Consider the following 20,688-nt stretch of genomic DNA (forward strand, 5'->3'; position numbering starts at 1 on the left):
GGGATAAGTTAGTGGCCAATAGCCACCCACAGAGCTTTGGAATATAAAATGAAACAGGAACATCCAACTGGATTAAGGGGTTAAGTGGTCTTCAATTACACATTCTAATTTACACTCCTGCTAGCATTTGTCTATAATTAACAAGATCTTCATAACTCTCCTTCTAAAGCCCACTCAAGATAAGAACCACCACCGCACATGGAAACATCAATGAAAATCTACATCCTTCCACTTGAGCAAGATGTTCAAAGTAAATACTCCAGTCTACACAGTTCTGCAAGAGCAAATTGAAAAATCTAATAGTTTCAATTAGCCATGCTTTACTTACCCCACGACCCATCATTCCATTGTTGACTGGAAGGCCGATAAATGTGAAAGCCGCTTCACGGATGAAATAAGGATTCAGAATTCGTATCTCTTTGGGCTCCTTTGGGACGACTGTGGCAACAGACTTCCAGAAACCATCTGAAGGACTCTGTAAAGAAGTAAAGCAAAACGGCTACTCTCCATTTAAAAACAATCAACATACTTTTCAGTCTGTACTAATTTATTTTGTATCCTATTTCTGTTTAATACAATCCACCTAAATGGTGAAGAAAGCAACCATTCCAACGGTCATGAATTATTCATTTGGGCTCATTTCATTGTTTTTTTTCCCCATATGACAACTTGCTTTTTGATGATAGCTTTGGAACTGACATTTTTTGCACTTTTCATAATATTTTTGAGTTCTTTGTGCCGTTGTCCTATCCGGCTTCTGGAACACTTGACTGAACTGACAGGTGATCATACAAATCTATCCCTTTATAATGTGGTGCAAATGTAGAAATCTCTGTTCATGTTTCATGTCCCTCACAAACAATGTTAACAAAATAATCTCTCATTCTTAGCAGGAAGGTCTCTAAATAGGGTGACCAATTTTAAGTACTGTAAAACTGTTAATCTGGTATACTAAGAACTTTGGTGGTGCTCGAATGGTAAAGTTCCCAGATCCTTGGATGTTGTTCCAATTAATATTCCAACACACAGTAAATTCACTTTCTCTTGGATGTTACCCTTGTAACAGTATCAGAAATTTTTCTGTGAGCCCATAAAGGAGTGCTGGAAGTAGAACAAGATGAGCTTCAGGGCAGCATGGAAGTCTCAGAGGGTTGCCAGAACAGGGGCCTCAGTGAGATGTCTAACCATCACAATTTCCAAACAACTGGATGGCACATTTTAAGAGTTTTAATGTGATTGGCAGCAGCATGGCAGAAATGAAGAGAAGTTCACTACTTTTAACGTGATGGAGGCTAAAACAGGCAGCTACTTGACAGATATTTGGATATGCCCTGAATTTGTAACATAACTCAGATTAAGTTAACTTTACACTGAATTTGTAACATAACTCAGATTAAGTTAACTTTACACTGGGCCAAATCATTTCCTCATATTTCCATAAATTTTTATGATTCCCAGTCTAAAGCTGAAGTACAGCCATATGGACAATAAAAATGATAAAATTTTGTATTATAAACTGTCATTTATTCATGATACTTAACACAGAAAAAGTTACCAACTCTACCAAATAGTAAGCACTTCATCATTACACAACCTGCAAAAGTTTAGAATCACGAACATACAGTCCAAATTTTGTGGCAAGAAAAAATGTTTCTTTTTTTGTCTTTGAATTAACTGCTCAATAGCTGAATTGGTGCAGTGAGGAGTAAATTGAGAAGGATCATAATTTTTTCAAGAAAATACAAAGTTGGGGATTTCAACTCTTGAAGACTATTGGCAGTTATTGTTAGGACTTTAGGAAAAACAAGTGTGTAAGTTCATCAGTTACACACTATGACATGGATTTCAGTATAGCAGCAGAATGTCTTCACATTTCCTTTGCCTTTACCCAACACCCTACTGCTGCCATCCCTTTAAACAAACTAACAGCTTATATGTTCAGCAATATAAATATATAGGCCATAGGCAAAATGCTGGAGAACTTCCAAAGGGCTTTAATAGGAATGACTCAATGGTAAGTCCTGTTTGGCATCATTTTATAACTTCATACTATAAATACATTCTCTTCAACTAAAATCACTCCGAACTTGATCTCTCTGAATTTTCATAGCATTGGTGTCTGATGAACATTTCTGGTTTTTGTTTTAAAAATAATGAGATTTATGACAAAAAGTATACCAAAATTATTCTATAGTATCAAATGGTTTGATAATAGAGAAGACTTGGGATGATTCTAAGATCCAAATTAATGTTGTTTCACTTATGGGACTAGTACTTCATTAGAACAGTTCTGAAAGGCAGAACAGAAAGCTATTAACAAGTCGAGAATTCAGTCAACAACCAGATGTGACCACAAAATGAAGACATAAGTCTATCTCTCCAAGCAGTTTCACACCCTTTCCATAAGTTTTAACCATTCATTGAAGACCCGTTTCAATCCAAATCCATTTTAACCAGCATATAGTGATGACATAACAATGACTTAGCCATGTGATGACTTTATAATTGTTAAAATTTGGTCCGAAAGAGCCGAGTTCATGAAAATATGGGGAATGTATGGGATGTCCATAGGAAACCGTTTTCCAATGCTGTATACTAAAGATTGGGATTACTCTCCATTAATAGGCAGCAAATCTGAAAATATCCATTAAATGGTTACTTTTTTCACGATTTTCCTCCTTTAGGTTCCAAACTTCTGCTCTATCTCGTAAAATTTTAAGCTGGAACAATAATTAAAAAAATACACTTCAACATTCAATATGCCTGATGAGTAATAGGGGTGTGGTATTTTAATAAAAACCGTCATATCATTTTCTCTCGTCACTATTGGCACATTGCCTCTTAACAAAGCCATTCAGCTATGCTAATAACAGTGTTGTTGTAAGGTTGCATTACTCACTATGAACACTACTAGTTTGCTTTCATCTTTGGCAAGAACCAAATTTTAATAAATAAAAAGTAGGTTAAGGGAGAAGTTAGAGTATGATTCTTAGTAATATGGTACCTTCCTCTAAAAAAAATGTTATCAACAAGGTTAAAGGTTTCTTTGTAAAAAGTGATAACATTCCAAATGGAGAAACATTAGAACCATTTCCGAATCTGGAGAAATAAGTCGCAATCGTGGTGTCTCCCTGGTTATTAACTACTAAATGAATTAAATGCCACAGACTGCAACAAACAATTTGTCAGGCACTCCATATATTTGTACCAGGCCAACATCAAAATCAAAGTAAATATTTCAGGGAAGAGAATAAAAATTAGTATGTATAAGTGTATCTTCAGTCTTTTCTCATAAATATATTGTCTGATGAACTCTGAGGTTTGCACTCAGATTTTACGTATTTCCTTTAGATCATCAAACTGGACACAGTACACAGGGTGCCATCTTATTATTCTGAAATACCACTTCAAAATTATTTATTCTACTTACTTCTACTGATTTAAAAATATAGTTCAGCATTCTAGTCACTTTGGCAATCACTGCTTCATGTCGACTTGGTATGTTAAGTACAGCCATTCCTTTTACAAAGAAATCTAGAAAATACTGAATTCTATGAAAATTGATGGCCACAATGACCTCTACTAGGTCAATATGGTTACGTTAGGCAAATCACTTGCAGATTAGATGTACTTGTAGTCACTTACTAATGTCCATGTCGTGATAAAGAATTTTATGTACTAAAGTACATTTATTGCTAATAGCAAATATAAATTTTAGGACTCAATCCAAATGTAGGTTTATAGTAGTTTATAAAATATTGCACAATATTTTAGTATTCTAAAGAGTGTAATCTATTCTTGAAATTTAAGAGAACTGGGCCAGATTTAAAATAAAGAGGTAACCCAAAAAGATCTGTACAAACTGGAGCAGAAAAAATCCTGCGGATGGAAATTCGAAACTAAAACTGAACATGTTGGTCACTGAATATTTTTAGGGAGAGAAACAGTCAATGTTTCAGGACCCGTCAGCAAAACTAGAAAAGCAAAACGTTACACACATCACGGTTGCTGGTGAAGACAGCAGGCCAGGCAGCATCTCTAGGAAGAGGAACAGTCGATGTTTCAGGCCGAGACCCTTCGTTAGTCCTGACAAAGGGTCTCGGCCTGAAACATCGACTGTACCGCTTCCTAGAGATGCTGCCTGGCCTGCTGAGTTCACCAGCAACTTTGATGCGTGTTGCTTGAATTTCCAGCATCTGCAGAATTCCTCGTGAAAGCAAAAAGTTACGTGTGTGTTTTACTCTGTGTGTGTGTGTGTGTGTGTGGAGAGAGGGAGAAGGAGAGGGGAGGAGAGAGAGAGAGAGAGAGAGAGAGAGAGAGAAAGAGAGAGATATGGGGAACACCCTCACCCTGTAATTCGGATGGTTTTAGGCCAAAGTTATTTAAGGTAACAAATAACATTTAGAAATACGATTTCTAAATCAACATTGAGTTAACCCACTACTTTTTATTTAATTTCTGTTTTTGAACTATTTACCTTCATTGAACTTTTAATATTCATATATACTTACTGTGATTCCATTTTTTCTATATTTATCATATAAATATAAATATATAAATCATATAAATGTATTGCTGCCGCAAAGTTAACAAATTTCACGACATATACCAGTGATATTAAACCTCATTCTGATACTGCAACTGATAGTTGGAGACCAAAAAAAGAGGTAGACTAATTGAAACAGAAAGAGGAACCATACTTGTGAGAAAAATCTGTCCAGAAATTAGTTGATATGAGGTCATTGACTTCATATATGTAACCAGGTAACCATTGAATACTGTATTTTATTTTTAAAGTGCACTTATGTATTCACCTTGGGAATGCTAAAATAGCTGCCTGTGCCTTTAAGAGAAAATGGTGATTTCATTATGTAAGTGTGGAGTAGAACGAAGAGTTACAATGTTCTAGAAAGAACATTGAGTGCTGGTCATATGGTAAGGAAAGGTGAATAATATTTGATAATATCCACGTAAACTCGTTTATACTTGTTTGTATATCTAGAATATCGGTAATTTGACATTTTACATGTGGATGCTTTAGATTATTGTAAATTAGGTATCATCGTTGGATAGCGTGGTTGTGCGAAGTTCCTTATCGGCCTAGTAGGTTTGTCGTTTTAGCAAGTTAACTACAAGGCAATATAATGTAAATGTTTATTGTGTCTTACTTTGTTGTTTCATGACTGAATGTGAATGTTGATCTCTGTTCACATAGTGTGAGTGAAGGGAACTCATTTCAGGGTCTAGACCAGCGGTCCCCAACCACCGGGCCGCAAGTCATGTGCTACCAGGCCATGAGGAAACAATATGAGTCAGCTGCACCCTTCCTCATTCCCTGTCACGCACTGTTGAACTTGAACATAGGGTTGCCAACTGTCCCGTATTTGCTAGGACATCCCGTATATTGGCCTAAATTGGTTTGTCCTGCATTTCCCCCGCTAAGGTAGAGCGTTCCTATGAAACCTTTCGTGCTGAAATGGTGTGAAGCGAAGAAGCAATTACCATTAATTTATATGGGAAAATTTTTGAGCGTTCCAAGACCCAAATAATAACCTAACAAATCGTACCAAATAACACATAAAACTGAAAATAAATAACACTAACATATAGTAAAAGCAGGAATGATATGATAAATACACAGCCTATATAAAGTAGAAATGATATATGTACAGAATGAAATATCAGCCATTAGAATTTGGCTTGGAGAAGAATGTCTGTTTCCTCATCAACAAGTAAATTGCTTAAATAGAGGGAAACTATGATTGTTAATCCATTTGTTTAAAATAATTGCTTTGATGATTTTACTTCAGAGACATATTGCATCTTCCAAAACCAAAGTAAATAAGTAATTGATTCCGAAGCTGCTGCAGAGGGATGAGAAAGTCAGACAATGGAATTGCTTTTCATAAACACAGTGCAGATGCTGGAAATCCAGAGTATCACACACAAAATGCTAAAGGAACTCAGTAGGTCAGGCGGCATCTCTGAAGAGGAATAAACAGTGGACATTTCAGGCTGAGACCCTTCATCAGGACTAATTTTGTGTGGGATCGCTTTTCAGATTGACTTTGTTAAGAAGTGGGACAGACAAAAGTGGTTTTCTTTTGTGCTGCAAACCTTTATCGTTCTGTGATTATGGCACACAGTGGACAATCATCTACACACAAGAATATGGCAGTTTGTTTCATGACAGTATTATCGTAAGTATTAAGAATTTATTTCAGCAAATAATACCAAGAACATGCAAGTAAATTAGGAACGTGTCAACAAAATTTCCAAGAGAATTAATAGGCACAGAAAAAGTCTGTAAAGTAGGCTCAATGTAAAGTAATTAAAATCAATGGTATCATTGATTTCTTTCTTCAGGAGCACGAAAGGACTACAAACAGTTCCAAAAGATAATCGACCAAAAGTAAAGCCTAAGAAATCAAAGAAGTCAGACAACAAAAATTACATGGGGGACCTCGGAAACATGTGAATGACCTCCACAGGCTTCAAACGCAGCCGGAGACTACCCCAGAAGCATTTTGCATTGAACATTGTTCACATTAGTGTGCTGCTGTATTCAAGAGAAAAAAATAGAATATGTAATGAAGTATATGAGGGAAATTAGGAAGGCTAGTTACTGCAAGCAACAGGCACTAATTCTCTTGCCTAACTTTCTTTAAAAAAACAATGAAATAATGACAACTATCTCCTGTGCTGTATCAGTCTATGATGAGAACAAACACAGTGGCATGCAAAGTTTGGGCACCTCTGTCAAAGTTTCTGTTACTGTGAATAGCTAAGCGAGTGAAAGATGACCTCATTTCCAAAACACATCAAGTTAAAGATGGCACATTTCCTTAATATTTTAAGCAAGATTACTTTTTTATTTCCATCTTTTACAGTTTCAAAATAACAAAAAAGAAAAAGGGCCAAAAGCAAAACTTTGGGCACCCTACATGGCAGTACTTAGTAACACCCCCTTTGGCAAGTATCACAGCTTGTAAATGCTGTTTGTAGCCAGCTAGGAGTCTTTCAATTCTTGTTTGGGGGATTTTCGTCCATTCTTCCTTGCAAAAGGCTTCTAGTTCTGTGAGATTCTTGGGCCGTCTTGCATGCACTGCTCTTTTGAGGTCTATCCACAGATTTCTGATTATGTTTAGGTCGAGGCTCAGTGAGGGCCATGGCAAAACCTTCAGCTTGTGCCTCTTGAGGTAGTCCATTGTGGATTTTGAGGTGTGTTTAGGATCATTATCCTGTTGTAGAAGCCATCCTCTTTTCATCTTCAGCTTTTTTTTTACAGCCGGTGTGATGTCTGCTTCCAGAATTTGCTGGTATTTAATTGAATTAATTCTTCCCTCTACCTGTAAAATATTCCCCGTGCCACAGGCTGCAACACAAGCCCAGAGCGTGATCGATCCACCCCCGTGCTTAACAATTGAAGAGGTGTTCTTTTCATGAAATTCTGCACCCTTTTTTCTTCAAACATATTTTTGCTCATTGTGGCCAAGATGTTCTATTTTAACTTCCTCAGTCCACAGGACTTGTTTCCAAAAGCATCAGGCTTGTTTCAATGTTCCTTTGCAAATTCCTGACACTGAATTTTGTGGTGAGGACGCAGGAAAGGTTTTCTTCTGATGACTCTTCCATGAAGGTCATATTTGTGCAGGAGTCGCTGCACAGTAGAACAGTGCACCACCACTCCAGAGTCTGCTAAATCTTCCTGAAGGTCTTTTGCAGTCAAATGGGGGTTTTGATTTGCCTTTCTAGCAATCCTATGAGCAGTTCTCTCGGAAAGTTTTCTTGGTCTTCCAGACCTCAACTTGACCTCCACCGTTCCTGTTAACTTCCATTTCTTAATTACATTACGAACTCAGGAAACGGCTACCTGAAAATGCTTTGCTATCTTCTTATAACCTTCTCCTGCTTTGTGGGCATCATTTATTTTAAATTTCAGAGTGTTAGGCAGCTGCTTAGAGGAGCTCATGGCTGCTGATTGTTGGGACAAGGTTTGAAGAGTCAAAGTATATGTTGCCCACCATTCAAACCTGTTCATTGATGATGCCATACCCTCAGCCGTCCATACTGTCCTGTCCCACCTAGAAAATGATGTCTCATACGCCAGGATGTTGTTCATCAACTTCAGTTTGCTCTTTAACTCAATCACCTCTCAGAGGCTGGTGGGTAAACTGTCCTTGTTGGGACTCACACCCGTCTCTGTAACTGGATCATGGACTTCTTGACAGAAAGACCCGTCAGAGCTGGCAGCAACATCTCATGCTCCGTCACGTTGAGCACCGGTGCCCCCCAGGACTGTATGCTCAGCCTGCTGCTGACTCAAGACTGCACAGCCAGATCCAGCTCAATTCACATCAGCAAGTTCACTGATAATACTACAGTGATTAGCCTTATCAGCAACAGTGATGAGTTGGCATAGAGAGAGGAGGTAGTGAGGTTTGTTAAATGGTGCAAGAACAACAGCCCAAGTGTTAACATGGATAAGACAAAAGAGATGACTGTGGACATCAGCATGATGCAGGTTGACTACTCTCTGTTGCACATCAATGGCTCTGTCATTGAGGGAGTGAAGAGCACGAAGCTCCTTGGTGTGCGGAAAATGATTGATCTATCCAAGACCTACACACTTCCCCACTAGTCAAGAAGGCACAGCGGCATCTACACTTTCTGGCGAGGTTGAGATGTGCAAGGCTCCTTCCCCCATTCTAACACTTTCTCCAGGAGCACCAGAGAGTGTACTGTCTGGCTGCATTATTGCGTGGTACAGAAGCTGCAAGGCACTGGACTACAATACCCTAGAGAGGATAGTAAAAACTGCCAAGAGGAATACCGGGGTCTCCCTCCCCCTATTTGTGATATTTACCCGGAGCTTTGCAGATGAAGGGCCTGAAGCATTGTTCAGGATCCCTACCATCCATCCCACAGTTGTCAGGAAGGAGCTTCAGAGACATCAGGAGTAGAACTGCCAGATTAGGTAACAGCTTCTTTTCTCAAGCTGTGGGATTAATGAATACCCTGCCACCAGCAAGGTCTCATCAGTGGGACAGGTGCTGTTTACTGTTTACCTGTGCTGTGCACTACATGGATTTTGAATTATATACTTTTTTTGCTATTTGCTATTTGGTATCACAACATCCAGTGTTATGACTATACTGGAACAGTCTCGTTAAAGGTTCGTTTCAGGTTTCTATCATGGTTGGGATTTTATGAGAAAGCCAGAACGAATCACTTATTTGGCACTTCTAGCTGTAGATGGCCGTGAATTCTTCAACCCTGTATTCAGCACTCACACATTAGGCCCCTCCTTGGTAGAGGATGCAGATATTTTCAGAGTTTCCTTGTCCATTACCTATTTAATTGTCCATCTGCATTCATGGTCAGATGTGATCAGAACCATTGGTTGTGTAGGTGGCGTAAGTGCCAGCTCCTCCCTCTGCATGCTTGTGGTGTAGCCCACATAATCATTCTGAGATGTTCCTTGTGCTGCTCCCCAAATACCCTTCTGAACTCCTCAATTAACCAGTATGATCCCCTGTATTGATAGTAATGGAAGCTGAGGGATATGCCAAGCCTTGATTTTACAGATTGTGATTTCTGTTGCTGCCAGTAGTCCACAGCAGCTCCTGGATACCAGTTTCAATGGCCAAATGTGTTCCTAGTCTTGTTTCTGAAGCCACAAAACACACTGGGTGGAGTGTTGAGCTTTCGTCTCCACAGAGGTTCTGCAACGGTCTTTTCTGCCACCCCAATCATACATCTTCTCCAGATGGACTGGTGAGAAAAAGATCAAGGAGCTGTAACTGTCATGCTGGTTCAGTCCATGCCTATCACTGAACAAATATGGCAACAACATTCTTCAGAACTCAGCCACTTAGCGTGTGAAGGTGCAGTTAAGCCAGGGCAGGAGATTTCAGTGTTCTTCCTAGCTCTCGATACTTACAGTGGTATGCAAAAGTTTGGGCACCTCTGGTCAAAATTTCTGTTACTGCGAATAGCTAAGCGAGTAAAAGATGAACTGATTTCCAAAAGGCATAAAGTTAAACATACCTTTGCTCATTGCAGCCAAAAAGTTCTATACAAAAGTTTCAAAGGAACATCTAAACAAGCCTGATGCATTTTGGGAACAAGTCCTGTGGACTTATGAAGTTAAAATAGAACTCTTTGGCTGCAATGAGCAAAGGTATGTTTGGAGAAAAAAGGGTGCAGAATTTTATGAAAAGAACCCCACTCCAACTGTTAAGCATGGGGGTGGATCGATCATGCTTTGGGTTTGTGTTGCAGCCAGTGGCACGGGGAACATTTACTGGTAAAGGGAGGAATTAAATACCAGCAAATTCTGGAAGCAAACATCACACCGTCTGTAAAAAAGCTGAAGATGAAAAGAGGATGGCTTCTACAACAGGATAATGAACCTAAACACACCTCAAAATCCACGATGGACTACCTCAAGAGGTGCAAGCTGAAGGTTCTTCTATGGCCCTCACGGTCCCCTGACCTAAACATCATCGAAAATCTGTGGATAGACCTCAAAAGAGCAGTGCATGCAAAACGGCCCAAGAATCTCACAGAACCAAAAGCTTTTTGCAAGGAAGAATGGGCGAAAATCCCCTAAACAAGAATTAAAAGACTCTTAGCTGGCTACAAAAAGTGTTTACAAGCTGTGATACTTGCCAAAGGGGGTGTTACTAAGTACTGACCATGCTGGGTGCCCAAGCGTTTGCTTCGGGCCCTTTTCCTTTTTTGTTATTTTGAAACTGTAAAAGATGGAAATAAAAATGTTTTCTTGCTTAAAATGTTAAAGAAATGTGTCATCTTTAACTTTATGCCTTTTGGAAATCAGTTCATCTTTTACTCGCTTAGCTATTCACAGCAACAGAAATTTTGACAGGGGTGCCCAAACTTTTGCATACCACTGTATAATGCATCTTCAGAATGGAGAAAATCTAACCTATCAACTTAGTAAAGGCCACCATTGATAATCGGCTTTGCCTGCTCCTGAAACATCATGGTGTCTGCAATCAATGTTGTTTACTTCAGCAACCCAACTACGACACTGCTGTCAGTACAGGGCATACATAGGGAGTGAGGTGAATTGGTCTGACACATTGAATATCACTATGTCAGGTTAATGCTTGATTAGTTGTTGGAAAAGCTCTTCTAATTTATACATCATCCCTGAATATTTATGAGGAGAACTCTGTAAAATCGATCAAACTGGATTGACTTTGTCCCAAATCAGCATTTGAACACAGCAGTAATGGTGTAACTGAATAGCATTTCTTGGTCTTCTGAGCAGCTATTTAAGAATCATCAGCGGCAGATTTGCTACCCCAATGGTAGTAATGAACTAGATGAGTTCTTACAATAAAATTTCTAGTCACTTTTACTTAGTATTTTTCAAATTTTCAGATAATGAAGTGAATGAAAATTACAGAGCTGCATGCTGAAATTTGAACCCAGGCCTCCTGATTATTGGTCTGCTAATTTAACCTCAGTGCCACCACTGTATAATTATCAAAGCAATTGTCACTCACCAGTGACCCAAATGCTTGAGTTCAATCTTGAAATGCCAACATTTGTCACGGATAGGCAGTTTCTGGAATTATGCCCACAATGTGTTTGACACTCAGCTTTAAATGGTAATACTTTAAACCCTAACAAACAATGGGACTAAAAGTCAAACAAGCATAACATTTACTTTTCCAGCTCGCTACTGGCGCAGTACCGACTGGCAACATTTCAACAATTTGTAACCATGCTTTACTGGGAATAAAAGCAGCCAGCAGTGCCAATGAACTTCTTAATCAGAATCAAATCTTTTAAAACCTCATACAGTTTTATCCTGATGAAGGGTCTCGGCCTGAAACGTCCATTGTTCACTCTTTTACATAGATGCTGCCTGGCCTGCTGAGTTCCTCCAGAATTTTGTGTGTGTTACAAATTTACTTCCTCAAGCAAAGTGCTGGACCAAGCCAAGATCACGATTGGTGGACTATTTCATATTTTGACCAGATTACACTTTCAGCACTGGTGTGTATTCGTTACGCTCATTCAGCAGGGTCCTTTCCACTCCCATTCGTTCGCTATCTGATTTTGAGGCCGTAATTGCAAGGTTATTAACTCGGACCAGAGATGGGATACTGTAATTTACTTGTGGTAGCAGCAGAGTAAAGATCGGCAAGTCAAGTACATAGAAGTCTCTATCTAATACCAAAATCGATGTGTTCCACCTGCATTTAGTTAAGAGAAAGCTGCAGAAGTTTTACTTTATGAAAGCAGCTGTTGCCAAATTACGCTGCTGAAACATCCCCTCTGGCAGTGACTGATCACATTGAACAAAACTACAGGGTTGGTCTAAGCTGCACAGGGGAAATCTATAATACAAAGCAAATGGCTGCATACAGAAGCATCCCCAACCCTTGACCATCCACACATAGAACATCCACATATGCTGCGCCTACAAAAGCTGGGAATTCTGCGGGATCCCTCAAGCAACAAGCAATCGAGATAAGAATACATCCACTATCACTGTCAGGTGTACCTGATTGTCCATACTTCGTGAATTATAAAAGATTTTCTCATCGAAGCCCATCACTTCTATTTCCCATGTTCTCAAAAATGATGTGATTTTCTCCACATTCTCTTGATTTAAGAAGCTAAGTTGTGCACCGTCTGTGTGGTGCTAATACGATCCATAAAGGAAGTTGTCTAGGAATGCCTAACAGAAGCATTACATAAATCTGAATAAGACACACATGGAATTTGGGAGGTGGGAAGTGGGGGGAATATTTTGGGGATTGAGATTTGTTTCCTGTCCAGAGAACAAAGATTCGGAATAAACAAGTCATTTTCAGAATGGAAGACGGTGACTAATGGGGTGCAACAGGGATTGATGCAGAGGCCCCAGCTGTTCAGTGATTTGAAGGGGCCAAATATTTCCAAGTTTGTTGATGATGCAAAGCCAGATGACAGTGTGGCCTGTAAGGAGCTTGCAGAGGCACTTCAGAAAGATGGAGATATGCTATGTTACTGAGTACGGATGTGGCAGATGGAGTATATTGTGGGGAAAAGTGTGAGATCATCCATTTTAGTAGAAGAAGAGAAGGGTGGAGCAATTTTTTAAAGTTTCAGAGGGACTTGAGTATCCTGGTGATCATATCACTGAAGTTAACAACGAAGTTCATCAACCAATTAAGGCGGCAAATGGCCTGTTGGCATTTATTGTAAGAGGAGTCCAGTCCAAGGGTGAATATTTTTTACTGCAGTTATGTCGGGTCTTGGTGAGATGGCACCTGGAATATTATCAACTGATCTTATCTCTCTTCCTATATACATGTGACAGAGAGAGACTACAGCAGAGGTTCATCATATTAATCCTTAGGATTATTGTTGGGGATGGGTAGGAGAGCGGTGTGGACTTGTCCTTTGAGGAAAGATTACACAGATTGGCTCTTTACTCTTTTTAGAAAAATGAGAAGTAATCTTACTGAAACATAATGTGTTTGATGTGCTAGGCGCTTAGACGATATGCCTGGCTGGGGTCATAGTCTCAAAGTAAAAAGTTGGTCATACAGAAGGGAAGGAAAATAAATTTCTTCACCATGACAAGGTGAATCTTTGAAATCCTTTACTTAAGGATGATGCTGTTTAGTCATTAAGCATGCTTAAGACAGAGACAGAGATCAAGACAAGAGAGGTTTTAGAAGTTAAGGGAATCAGGGATGCAGGAGCTACTGTAGGAAAGCAGTGTTGAGGTAAAAGATCAGCTGAGCTCTGACCTGAATGTAAGAGCAGATACAAGGAATGAGTTATTCCTTCTTCTGTTTCTCAAGCTCTTATTGAACTCACTGCTTCTGCACTCCATTGCCAATTATTAATCCAAGCAACTCATGGGCACTCCCTTTGACAGCTAGCACCTGCTTTATACATTAGAAAAGTTTACCTCAAACAATAATTAAAAGGAGACACAAGAGACTGCAGACGCTGGAATCTGGAGCAATAAACAACAGGCTGGAGGGATTCAGCAGGTTAGGCAGCTTCTGTGGAGGGAAATGAACACTTGACATTTCAAGTTGAGACCCTTCACTTTGACCCAAATTGTCAAGCGTCTATTTCCCTCCACACTAATTAAAAGAAGTCTGTTACTCCTGATCCTTGAAATTTCACATTCTTTATGGAGTTTCAGAGACAATCTACTACACAGCACTATCAAATTCTATAGAAAGGAAAGCAATATTGTCGTGAGCAGTTGAGACACAAAATTGGGTTTAAAGATGTGGGAGGCAGTCAGAACAAATTCCTGAGATTCAGAGGTTGAGAATGGATATGCAGAGCAGGAGACTTGAACAACATCCCTATTTCAATATTGCGCAGATTAGGGAGGAAATGTAGCAAAGTACCCAAGCGTTAAGTTTTGTGAGATTCTGACTTTCTCCTTCAACTCCAGCAGAAGCTTCAGAGACATAAAGAAAACAGCTGCCAGGATTACCCTCCAAAGATACTGCAGAGGAATGAATCCCTGTAGAACCTAAAGCACACATGTGCAGAAGAGAGAACAACCAAAAAGAAGAACTGGCCAGAGCTCCCTTTCCTGAAAACCAGAAAATTAAGAAGAAATGTCACTTCTGAGAGTTTATAATGACATATGATTCCATGTTTCTCAACTTCAGAAGTCTGGAATGAAAATCCTTACATCTCCCTTACATGGGTAATCAGAATGCAGTAGTGATTCATTACCTTGTTAAATCTGACCTCAAATCGCCACTGGATACATGCTCAACACTGCTCTCCAAATTGCACTTATACATCACAAATGATTTGAAGGTCTTGGCAGCTAAAATGTATCTCATTAAAGCCACAGCTTTAACTTGCAATTCTCTATTTATTCATATTGATTTTGCAAATTTTTGAAGTAGAAAAATGTATATCTATTTTACATATGAAATCAATCCTGAATTATGCCCCCAGCATCAACTATAAATGTGCACATCACAGATGATTGACAAACATGCAGGAGAAAACTTTAAGTGGCACACCTTACTGCAAATTAGCAGCAGATTCATTCTTAATGCTTTGCATAGTCTGAATAGATAATGCATTGAGGAAAGTACATATTTCAAACAAAGCATTCACTATCCTGGGAGAAGGTCCTCATGTCAATAACTGATTGACATTATGAAAGTAGAAAAGTATGTGGTCCCCCTGGAACCCTCAATTTGAGCACTTTGCTATCTATCTCATTATATCAGATTAGTATTGTACATAAGACATAGGAGCAGAACTAGGCTATCTGGCCCATCGCGTCTGCTCCGCCATTCAATCATGGCTGATCCTCTTTTCCTAACTCCTCCTCATAAGAAGTTGGTCATTCCTTTGGATGGTCTATTTAGACTATCCAAAACATAAAGAATGTAGCTGCAATTTCATAACGGTTTGTGAAAAACTGCACTTATCCGAAATCCTTTCTGAAAGCCTCTTTTCTATCAGTTCTGTGATAGAATATCAGCCAGAATCCTAGTTTAGAGAGGAATTTAACTTAATTGGCCAGAGAATTGTCAATGATTCCAAGAAAGTAAAGTTAAAAACAGGTCAGATAAGACAGTATGGAACTTTAGAGTCAATTTGTATTTCTTCCAGAACTTCCACCCCATGGCATACCATTTCTTGAAGCTCTGAGGTTCCATTGCTTTTTTTGTGCACATCAAGCCACAATGCTATTGTTTTAAAAAATGAGCATTCCAATTGAATAAAGATTCTTGCTGCTTCATTATTCCTGTTGCCTGCTTCAGATGCATTTTTCGTGCTGACTAATATAATCAAACTCTTCTCCCATCAGAAAGTTTATTAGGACCCACAGCTGTGATGTGAAGAAAAAGTAAACACAAGCAGAAACTCGAAATAACTTCAACTACCAAAGCTTCCAACACTAGATAAAAGGTCATCAAGCAAATTGCACTAGCCTGTCTCAATGAAAGTATAACTACGGTGAGTTTTAAAAATTTAATATCACACAAGTGAAATAATACACAAACACACATAAAAACATAACATTTCTCCAGTCATTTTATTTTATTTTCCTTCTACTCCAGGGGTCCCCAACCTTTTTCGCACTGTGGACCGGATTATTATTGACAATATTCTTGCGGACCGGCCGACCGGGGGGGCGGGGGGTGGGTAGGGTTGCCAACGGACAAAAGTAGCAGTCAAATACGTTCTGTTTACCCCAAAAAGACTACAATGACCATGAAGCCTTGCGCGGGCACCAGTGCGCATGCGTGTACATGTGGATTTTTTTCTACAAATCGCTTTTGGCGATTCTGTTTGGGGGGTGGGGGGAGTGTTAATCACGACCGGAATATAGGTGATAAGTGGCTAATACACTCAATTTCGTTTCTAAAAGGGTTTATCTAATGAATTTAATATTAAACACACAGCGCATATTTTCCTCGCATGAATATAGCGATAAGTCAATTATCAGGGGAAGACAGGGGAGCTTGAAGTAAGTGTTGAACGAACTTCCAGTAGAAGTGGTAGAGGCAGGTTCAATATTATCATTTAAAGAAAACTTGGATAGCTATATGGACAGGAAAGGAATGGAGGGTTACGGGCTGAGTGCAGGTCAGTGGGACTAGGTGAGAGTAGCGTTCGGCACGGACTAGAGGTGCCGAGATTGCCTGTTTCCATGCTGTAATTGTTATATGGTTATATGGTTATATAAGTCAATAGCAACTTAACATTTTAAGTAACGTTTGGATATTAAACACACAGCACATATTTTCCCCGTATGAACATATAAAATCATTGCAACACACCAATATCGCTGAATCAGTGGGAGCCCCGGGCTTGTTTTCCTGCAACAAGACGGTCCTATCGAGGGGTGATGGGAGACAGCGATACTCAAAAGGGGTTCCTTATGTCCAGTCTATTCCGCAATTTAGTTTTCGTTGCATTCATTGCAGAGATATGTTGGAAATGGAAGCAACGTTTTCAGTGCTTTCGTGGCTATCTCAGGATACTCAGCCTTGACTTTGATCTGGAATGCCAGCAGAGATGTTATATCAAACATACTTTTCAGCCCGCCGTCATTTGCAAGCTCGAGGAGTTGATCTCCTTCCCGCGCTGACATGGATGACGCGCGGGTAATGACCTTGCGTGTGTTCAAGCTCAACAGTGGGCGTGACAGGGAATGAGGAAAGGTGCAGCTGACACATATCGCCAAATCATATCGTTTCCTCACGGTCCGGTAGCACCTGCTTTGCAGCCCGGTGGTTGGGGACCGCTGTTCTAGTCATTCCTTTCCTTAGTCTAAAGGGTGATCACGAAACAAGCTATTAAAACTGATTTCAACAAGCTTTGCACAGGTCATGGCAGAATATACCCCTGTCCATTGAGGGGAAAGTTTCCTTCAGATTAGCATCAGTTCAGTGAAAACCACTGAGCAGATAATTCCGCATGCTCACTGCTTAGGATCAGAGAAACCTACAGAGGATTGTAAACTCAGCCAGGTCCACAATGGGTACCAGTCTTCACACACACAAACACACACACACACACACACACACACACACACACACACACACACACACACACACACTTATATATATATATCTATATATAAAATTCTTACTGTCATTTATAGTACATTGCCTTACCACTGCCATAAAACAACAAATTTCACGACATATGCCAGTGATAATAAACCTGATTCTGATCACTCAAACAGGAGCACAGAGGAGCTGGTGTGCAAATGAATCCATGAGCTAACACCATCATGTTGTAAGTTTCCTTTGTTTTATTAGTGTTGTTATTTAGCAGACAGAATTTTTCCCCACCATGGGTAGCTTAAGGTCATGTTAAAATTTCACAAGAATTAATGGGAAAAAATCTTTTAACATCTTTAGGAAAATCTTAAAATGCAGAGTTTTAAGGTAGTGTTCTTTTACCATGTGCAAGTGATTAGCTATGAAACTTGATGTTCTAACATGACTGTGTGGCTAGGTATAGTTCAAATACCATCTATAAATTTGCTGATGGTACAGCTATTGCTGGTTGAATCTCAGATGGAGACAAGAAGGCGTACAGTGGCGAGATATACCGACGAGTGGAGTGGTGCCACGGCAACAACCTGGCACTCAACGTCAGTAAGACAAAAGAGCTGATTGTGGACTTCAGGAGGAACACATACCAATCTTCATAGAGGGATCAGAAGTGGAGAGAGTGAGTAGCTTCAAGTACATGGGTGTCAAGATCTCTGAGGACCTAACCTGGTCCCAACATACCGATGCAGCTATAAAGAAGGCAAGACAGCGACTATACTTCATTAGGAGTTTGAATAGATTTGGTATGTCAACAAAAACATTCAAAAACTTCTATAGATTTACCGTGGAGAACATTCTGTTTTTGCATGATTTTTACACACACACACTGCTATTTATTTATTTATTTATTCCTTCCTTCCTTCCATATTATGTATTGCATTGAACTGCTGCTGCTAAGTTAACAAATTTCATGACATGCTGGTGATAGTAAACCTGATTCTGATATTATACAACTACTGTCCAAAATTAATTAAAATTTCAAAATATATGCCACTTATTTGGGCTTTTACTCTTTTATTTAAACACAGTTGACAACATATATTTGTTAAGTCAGTTGTGAAAACAATCACCCAACACCCCCCCCCGCCCAATTTAAAGTGACCATTTTTGCAAGGACTCTAATGCAGCTGCTACAACCAGAATCCCAATAAATTACGGTCAAAAATGGCAGGTACCTAATGGGTTTCCCAGAAGTGATCAACTGTTCCTGTATTCACAGCATTGTAAAAAACATCTATCTCTGTTACAAAACATTTAATTATGTGAAAATTAAGAAAAGTACAGATGTTGGAAATCTAAACTAACAACAGAAAATGATCCACTCAACAGGTCAGCCAACATCTGTGAGAAGAGAAATTGAGTTAACATTTCAGTTGGAAAATACCTCTTGTCAGTTGTTTTACGTACACAAAAGGGATCGTGGGTATGACCTAATGAGTGAATATACAGGTAGATCCAAGGTCAAATTCCAGCAATAAAGGAATGGTGGAGCTGGTTCATCTTCCCCTATTTCTTAGGTATTTTATATTCTTTAAGCTTCTGCGGTGAATGAGTTAACAATTCTTGGATGGAAAGGAAATCCAGATTTATTTATTATATTTTAGTTCCCTGATACTTTGTAAGCAATGCCTCAAAAATCATAAATAATGAATGAGCAAACAGAGTAATGGACCTTATTTAACAGGAGAGCCTAAGTTCATGGGCATTTGTGAGTATTAATGGGGTGTTCACGGACACATTTCTGACTGAAATTGATTGACTTTACTTTATTTGCCATTCCTTAGATCAACAAATCATTTTGTTTCCAGATGATTAAAATTCAGAAATTCTTCTGCTGAAGAATTTCCTTCCTGTGGTTTTTATTCAAAACGACTTCAGTAAAAAAAAACTATGCCATAAGTTTGAATCCTGTTGTCATGGTCTTCTGCTGTAGAAAGAAGAAGGGAGTTCTCATCACAGACTGCACATGCACCATCTACATGACTAAGCTTTACTTCCAGCATGACAACTTCAGTCATTTTCATCAGCTCTATTTTCAGTTGGGTCTGAAAGAACTCATTAGTATAGTTCCGCACCTCCTCCTTATGTGCACGTCTAAATCTATAATTGAGATTGATAACAGTAACTTTCACATATATTGATGAAACCTGATAATGTGTTAGGTCAAGAAAGTCAAAAGCCAGATTTCAAATTGCAGAGAAACATATCTGATCAATAGCATTTTAGGAAAAAAAACTGTAAAAAGGTAATTTCCCTATTTAATTCATCCAATAAGATATTTTGACTCCGGTATTTATTTAAAAGAGAAATGATCTGCAATAAAGCAACATCATGGCATTGATCACATCTGGGACTACTAAATATTTTCCAACTAGCAACGAAAATACTGAAAGTCAGAGACAAATTGACGAAATGTTTCCCAGCAAGAAGTACAACATCTGCTGTTTGAGAGATCCAAATGCAGGTTGTGACTGTTTATAGCAGTAATGCCATTAAATGATAGTCACAAAACAATGATAATCACAAATCTTGTTAGTTGTATGTGCAATGCAAAACAGCTATTTTTTTTAAAGCACCAGTTGCAGGACTCTTTATTGTATCTGTAAAGAATTTCAATTGCATATTTTTGTCACTTTTTTTTCAATAACTTCAACAGGTCTGCAAATTGTCTGCTGTTGTATTTTTTTCCCTGTGTGTCTGGGATTAATTTGTTGACAAGTTATTATGAATGTCTTGTCAGAAAAGCCAAAGGGATTGCACAGCTTGAATAGTTTGATCATTAACATATACTGATTTCCTGCATCATGAAATGGAAACTTTTGTAAGGTTGGCTGGACTAGGGGAACTGGACGACAAAAGTCAGAACCCTGTTACGGTTTCAGGCGGAAATTAAGGTTGCCTAATGCACAATGTAACAAAAGGTACCACAATTTACTTGAGATACCTACCAATAACCGCTTTCTACTTCCACCCTTCCCATTCCTATTTATCTTTCCCATGGTTCCTGATCACTTTTCATAGAACCTCTGGTCTATGCAAAAATTAAACAAGCAATCATTTGGAAAAGCACATGGATAGGAAAGGTTTA

General features: G+C 39.0%; 1 protein-coding gene across 11 annotated transcripts in view; it reads right to left on the minus strand.

The window, feature by feature from the left end:
* The window catches only part of LOC134354971 (CMP-N-acetylneuraminate-beta-1,4-galactoside alpha-2,3-sialyltransferase-like), a 568,489-nt gene that overhangs the window by 65,329 nt on the left and 482,472 nt on the right, over positions 1-20,688 (minus strand). For all 11 annotated transcript variants that reach the window (XR_010019938.1, XR_010019940.1, XR_010019939.1 and 8 more), the window contains one exon: positions 329-475. Coding sequence is in view for 8 of the 11 variants with exons in the window: in XM_063064549.1 (XP_062920619.1) it covers positions 329-475 (147 nt within the window). In the remaining 3 variants the exon portion in view is untranslated. The remainder of the gene's footprint in view (positions 1-328; positions 476-20,688) is intronic.

This window comes from Mobula hypostoma, chromosome 12, assembly GCF_963921235.1.
Source record: "Mobula hypostoma chromosome 12, sMobHyp1.1, whole genome shotgun sequence".
Lineage (NCBI taxonomy): Eukaryota > Metazoa > Chordata > Chondrichthyes > Myliobatiformes > Myliobatidae > Mobula > Mobula hypostoma.